At 44.4% G+C, this 7,019-nt stretch overlaps 2 protein-coding genes across 3 annotated transcripts in view; one reads left to right on the top strand and one right to left on the bottom strand.

Annotated features, from left to right (window-relative positions):
- Window positions 1-6,503, bottom strand: part of Slk (STE20 like kinase) — a 58,053-nt gene extending 51,550 nt beyond the window's left edge. Inside the window, exon 1 of one of the 2 annotated variants that reach the window (XM_021151432.2) lies at window positions 5,790-6,503. In XM_021151432.2, the coding sequence (XP_021007091.1) occupies window positions 5,790-5,939 (150 nt within the window). In that variant the 5' untranslated portion in view covers window positions 5,940-6,503. The remainder of the gene's footprint in view (window positions 1-5,789) is intronic. The other variant, XM_021151431.1, reaches the window with a different exon arrangement.
- LOC115029982 (translation initiation factor IF-2-like) lies at window positions 6,111-6,683 on the top strand (the record flags this gene model as incomplete). Its single annotated transcript, XM_029472480.1, has 1 exon — window positions 6,111-6,683. A coding segment is annotated over one exon (573 nt), but the record flags the coding sequence as incomplete, so codon positions are not given.
- Window positions 6,684-7,019: the final 336 nt, after the last annotated feature.

Here is a 7,019-nt window from a genome sequence, read left to right as displayed (position 1 = left end):
AAAAAAAAAAAAAAAAAAAGGCCAAGACACTGCTAATGGACAGCTGGATGTGTGATTCAAAATTTAAGAACAGTATTTGAGCACAGACATAAAGTACATTTAAGTGGTCATTAAAGCATAGGACAAAACAGGTTCTCCTAAGCCAAGGAGAAAAGGAAACTAAGGGTGGTAGCATGTCTGTAATCCTAGCACTCAGGAGGCAGAAGCAGAGGAGTTGCTGTAAATTCAAAGCCAGCCTCATCAGCATAGGGAGTTCCAGAGCAGGGCGGGGTGTGTGTGTGTGTGTGTGTGTGTGTGTGTGTGTGTGTTACATCCAAATCCTAAGAAACTCAACACTTTAATGTGAGCTAGAAAAAGGAGCCTGGAAAATAAACACAGAAGAAACAGGAAAATAAAATCCAACAGAAGGCTTTAAACAGGAAAGAGTGGCCATGTGTGTCACAGGAACCTGAGAACTAAGGAAGGATAGTAAGTAGCCACTGAATTTAGAGACAGGATCTTTTTTTTTTCTTTCTTTCTTTCTTTTTTTTAAATCTTCCTCCTATACATTGCCTTGGTCATGGTGTTTTGTTTTGTTTTTATTTACTATATGTAAGTACACTGTAGCTGTCTTCAGACATACCAGAAGAGGGAGTCAGATCTCGTTGCGGATGGTTGTGAGCCACCATGTGGTTGCTGGGATTTGAACTCAGGACCTTCGGAAGAGCAGTCGGTGCTCTTACCTGCTGAGCCATCTCACCAGCCCCGAGACAGGATCTTAAAACTCTGACAGGAGCTACTGGGGCAGGGGCAGAAATTGCCAAATAAATAATATCAGGAAAATGCCACAGAAGGGAAGGACATGAGCCCTGCACTGGAAGGACAGGCAAGGAGGGGTATATATCTGTTTCACATTCCCGAAAAAGAAAATAAATCCTAGAAGCTGGGAAGAGAAAAAGATCACAGGAATCGGGAAACAAACTGACATCAGATTTTCAACATCAACACTTGAAGCCAAAAGAAATGAATGGAACAAAATCATAAAAAATTCTCATTCTTAAAAATTTTAGGAAAACCTTTGTTTTGAAGTAGAATTCTACATGAGACTCACAGTATTATAAAAAGAAGCTATTCCAAGGCAGGGTCTAAAATAACTTCCTGTGGATTCTTTCTCAGAAGGCTACTAAAGGTTTGACACAAAACCAAGAAAGAAATCCTAAACACAAGGATCTTGGAAGTAGTTTGTGCTCCCAAGACTTCCAGGAAAAACTAAAACCCATTACTGAGGAAAGATATAAACAGAGGTTAAACTACACACAGCAAGACATCGTGATTTTTTTTCAACATTAACGCATAAATTCAATAACATCAATAACAGCACAATGGTTTGTGGGATTTTTGTTGGCTTTTTCTTTTGTTGTTGATGTTTGTTTGTTTTGAACTTCAATCAAGGTATTTCTAAAACAAACATGGACGTGTAAGGGGCCAGGAATATACTAGAGACTTGAAAAAAATGAGGGGCTGTCTTACTCTAATAGAAACTTACTTTAATGCTTTTCTAATTATGATAGTGTGGTAGGGAGATAGGAATAGACTGATAAATTGAAAACTGCAGAAAGCAGTGGATATATATAGTAGAGAAAACACTCCAGAGCAGCAACAGTCCTTAAGGGAGAGATCCTGATTGGTGGGAGGACAGGAATGCAACAACAGGACTGGATCCCTACCTCATGCCACACACAAAAACTTAGTCTATGCAAACTTTGGACTTGTTACAGGTAAAATTCTAAAGCTTTTGGAAGATAAAGTAGAATACCTTCATGATACTGGTTTAGGAAAGAATGCCTTAAAAATAAGCATTAGCAGCCGAGCGTGGTGGCGCATGCCTTTAATCCCAGCACTCGGGAGGCAGAGGCAGACGGATTTCTGAGTTCGAGGCCAGCCTGGTCTACAAAGTGAGTTCCAGGACAGCCAGGGCTACACAGAGAAACCCTGTCTCGGGGGGAAAAAAAAACACCATTAGCTTGAAAAGAAAAAAACTGAAAAATTATACTCTTCTGACTTGGAAAAGTCTCTCAGCAAAGACTCTGTAATGAGAATAGAAAGACAAAGTACAGAATGAGAAGGTATTTATGATACCAAAACGGAAAACAGTTAAAATTATATATATGTACACGTTTGGAATATACTACTACAAATGTGTATACTACATATAGATGCAAAATGGTATTAACAAGGAAATGAACAAAAGAATGGAATACAAAAAAAAATTTTAAACTACAACAAACATAAAAAGCATTTACTAATAATCAGATGGTCAAAAATTCTAAAAGTACCAAATGTTGGCAAGAATGAAAATCAAAGACATCTTTACACAGCCAGCAGGAATGTAGTATAGTTACTGAGTTTACTAGTAAAATTAAAGTCATACTTCTCCAGAAACACAGCCATGCCATTCCCAAATTAAGTCTTTGTGAAGTATCCTAGCGATTTATGTCAGCATCAAAACTTAGAAACAGAGCTGGAGAGATGGCTCAGCGGTTAAGAGCACCAACTGCTCTTCCGAAGGTCCTGAGTTCAAATCCCAGCAACCACATGGTGGCTCACACCCATCCGTAATGAGATCTGACGCCCTCTTCTGGTGTGTCTGAGGACAGCTACGATGTACTTACACATAATAAATCTTTTAAAAAAAAAGAAACTTTAGAAACAACCAACATGCCTACTAGCAGTAAAACGTCAAATGACTGCAATATAACCCTATAACGGATGCTGCACAACAATGAAAATGAACTAACCACAGCGACAGATAATAACCAAGGTCACGTAACAAACAATGATTCTGAAAGGGAAGACAGCATACTCTTAATGTGATTCTATTTTTATAATGCTCAAACACTTGTAAAACTAAACTGAGAGTCTGAGGTGCAACAGAACTCCTTGACCCTGATGTTGTCAATGTAAATTTATTTTATTATCAGCTAAACACATACACACTTACAAGAATTACATATTTCACTACTTTATAAAAGGTATAGGCCTGTCAGTTGCAACACAGCACAGAGCCAGGACTTTCAACGACTTTAATAGGTAAAACAGTTTCTAGACTTGCTACTCAATACATATTTTTATATCATCTTTTTGTTTCTGATTAAATGAAGGATATTATATATCCTCATTTACATCTAACCACACTACATTAAAAAGAAAACAAATTTAAAACAGTGGTGATTTTCCAAGCATGCCAGTAAATGTGAGAGCCATACAGGAGTGAGACTATATGATGGGAAGTCGATTTTAAAACTAAGAACATAACATGACTGCCCAGTTATGATTTAACCTTTTAACAGTCACCAATTTCTATAAGCAAATGGTAGCTGGAATCAAGTTTCAAAATAGTTGTCTACTGCACACTACCAAAAATATTACGGTCTGATAGCATCCACCCTACAAAAAGAAGTCTAGTTTCCCTCACATAAGTTCACAACTTCCAGAGAATTCTGAAAAATAAACAACTTTTGGAAAAATGAAAAAGAAAGTCGATTTCTGAGTTCAAGGCCAGCCTACTCTACAGAGTGAGTTCCAGGACAGTCAGGGCTACACAGAGAATCCCCGTCTCGGAAAAAAAATAATAATAATAATGATAATGATAATAAATAAAAGAAAAAGAAGGCCAAAGTTAGATAAGCTTAAAATGTAATTTTTTAAAACAAATAACAAAACAAAAATTCCTACATAACTCCTCAAAAACAGACACAAAGAATTTATGTTAGTCAATATCATTTTAAAGCAATCGTTAAGCCCCCAGGAATTATGCTAGGCACTTGGTAATGTTGAACTACACAATGTCTCAAATTTTTTAGGAAATTTCAACTAACGTTGCGATGGGATTATACATCATCTTCTGCAGAGTAAAACTGCACAGCTGCCCTAGAAACCAAGTCAATAGCTACTGGGTCCCTTTCCTCTATCCCATCCCATATTTTGCTTCTATAACCTCTACAGACAATAACAGAAATTTGTACCATTTATTGAACTCCTTCTGGCTGCCTTATACTTTCTATGTATTTATACTACAGATACTGAGTAGGCCACTGAATAAATAAGTACCTTGCCCAAGGTCAGTCACAGACTACAGTTGCGGAGAGCAAGAAATACTCTAGTATAGAAGGCCATGCTCTTGATGCTATGCCGTTTATAGTGGATGAAATGTCTTCCCACCATGAAAACTTCGCAACCACCAACCACCTTCTCACTACAAGATTCCAGGTCCCTTGTGAGTTCATCGTCGCCTTTCCTCAGTAACTGCATATTCAGAGGACATTAATAAGTGGAAAGATCTGAAGAAATGTTTAAGGAAACCTATGGTTTTAGAACTAAGAAAATCGAAGTTGGAAGAGGTGGTTATTTTGGTCATGACCACCAAGCTGGCTCTGACGGCCAGTACTTAAAGGAGTCTCCCCAGGATGACTTCCTACCACCCTTACATGCCCTTCTGCCGTGCATCATCTTCAACAGTAAGCTCTTGCTGAAACCATACTATATGCTGACTTTCAATAGCATTCATCTAAAGGTAACATACATTGTTTCATTTCAACAAATGCTGAGGCATAGATTCAAATGTGAAACTTTGGGCCTTAATTTTATTATATAAACATGAAAATGTCAATTATAATATGTGACAAGTGCTACAGTAGCCATGTGAACAAGATGTTCTGAAAACACATAGAGCAAGCAATCAAAGTGTGTCTTTCAGACTGGATTAAAAAAAAAAAAAAGACCGGAATTTTGACAGAATGCATTCAAGGCACGAATTACAAGACAAAGTGTGCTGTGCTTAGAAAGTAGAGGACATGCTTTCGACTGAATGGAGTTAAAAGTAAAAAAACACTACTACATACGGGCACAGAGGCCTGAGTTCAAGGCTAGACTGAATCAAGGTGGCCATGAACTGTCTGTGAGCTTCAGTGTCTCCGTCCATGAGCAGGTGGACACTGCCACTTCTCAGGGCTTTTATAAGATACAATTTGTGTGAGAATGGAAAGTCTTGCATCTATGTTTTCACTTCTAGGCAGCCTGTGGGTCCTACCCCTAAACTATGGCTCATAAAAACCTCGCCCTTCAGGAAGTAAATATTCCAATGACATCATTCATATACTTCCTAGGACAGGGTAAACAGTTAACATTCACACCTTTGTGTAGAAACATCAGACCTCTATTGAAATACATAAATACTCGTGTAGTTTTCTGATTCCTCAAGCACTGGTATTGCCTTCTAGCCAATGCTTATCGAATTTCAAAACTAGGATGAAATGAAGATCTTCTGGAAATGTTGTCAGAAATTCCATCCCATGTGGCCAAGCAACCAACTCAAGAACAGACTCCAAGCTGGCCAAGCACCTTTTGCTCGTTTTATCTGAATTATAGTCCCCATCTCCAAAAAGTTACCTGCTTCATGCACACATGCAAACGCCACTAGTAAACAAACATCAGCACAGGGAGAAGCTAATGAGTTTCCGATTTTAAAAGACTCTCGAGGGCCGCAACCGCCGGATCCTCCCATTAAATTCGGAAGTTTGACAGGGTTTAGACTGCAGACCCATCACTCCTGAAACTGCATCCGGCCCCAAGGTATTCCGTAAGCCCTACCCTCCGAGCCACGGCTTGGATGCTGAGCTGAAGTTTCAACCTACAAAGCCAAGGAGCGGGCAAGTCACGGGAAGGGCTGCTGGGGTGAAGTCCTCGTGCCACTCCGGACAGGCGGGCGTTTCATCTCCTCCTAAGCCAACTTCCCGTTTTCTCCCTCTTACCTTATAGACTTTCCCGAAGGCTCCGTCGCCCAGTTCTCCAATAATCTCCCAAAACTCTTCGGGGTTCAGGTCTCTCTTCACGTGTTCGTACTGTTTCTTCTTCTTCTCGCTCCCCAACTTGAAGATCTTACGGAAATTGAAGAAGGACATTTTTCCAAGCCCAGCAGAGCCCCTTGCCCTTAAAGGGCTAGGAACAATAAAAGGCAAAGTTTGTGGCGCGTCGTCTCCCGCGCGAGCCCGGGGTCCGGGCCGCTCCCGCCCGGCGCTCCCCGGAGAAGGCGGGGCGCCGACCGGGCTCCGGCCCCGGAGTGGGGCGCGCGGCCGCCGCGAGCCGGGACGGGCCGAGCGGCACGGTGGGCACCTCGCTCGCGGGCCCCGGGGGCTGCACCTGCCCCGGCGCTCGTCCCCGGGCCGCACCGGGCCGCACGGGTCCGAGCGGCGCGGACGCCCGCGGCCCGCGGCGCCTTAGGCCCGTGTCACCGCGCGTCTCCCGGGGCGGCGGCCGCTCCGGACCCGGGAAGCGGCCGGCGCCCGGCAGGCGCGCAGCGGCGAAGCCAAGCTCTCCCGCCGGGGCCCCGCGTCTGCTCCGAAGCGTCCGCTCCCACTGCGCGACACCCGCGCGTCCCCTCGGCTCTGGGGCGCCGCCGCCTCGTTCGTCGCCTCAGCCCACACAGCCTCGGCCCGCAGCGCGCACGGACGCCGACGCCGACTCGCAGCGCGCCCGAGCTCCTCGGCCGCGCGCGCGCTCGCCCGCGCGGTGACGCGCCCCTCTCCCCGCTCCCCGCGCGCTCGCGAGGGCGTACCCTCTGGCCCCGCGCACGCGCGCTGGCTCCGCCGGGCTGGCGGCGCGGCGGCTCGGTGGCGCCTGCGGCGGGAGGTGTGGTGGAGGCTTGAGCGCTTCCATCCGCCTCGAGGGTTTTGCGTTGACCTCTGCGAGCCCGAGCCGGGTGGCTCCACGACGTCGTTGGCGAGGTCTCGCGACCCTGTTGATTGCGCTGGCGGATGTTGCCTCATTCTGCACAAGGGGGACGCGGGAAAGCAGGCTATGCTTGTCGGTGCCTGAAAGTGGACTGTTTCCGCTTCGGAACTCATACAAGAGTCCAGGGAGAGGGAGAGCCGAGAGCCTGGGCTTTGAGCCATAGTTCAGTGACTTTGAATACAGCATCCGAGTCCCCATTCCTATGATCCCCATAGTCCTTACTGAAACGTTGCGGCATAGATCAAAAGAGA

The sequence above is a fragment of the Mus caroli genome, chromosome 19 (assembly GCF_900094665.2).
Source record: "Mus caroli chromosome 19, CAROLI_EIJ_v1.1, whole genome shotgun sequence".
NCBI lineage: Eukaryota > Metazoa > Chordata > Mammalia > Rodentia > Muridae > Mus > Mus caroli.
The sequence above is the reverse complement of the archived record's forward strand: the minus strand, read 5'-3'. Positions and strand labels throughout refer to the sequence as shown.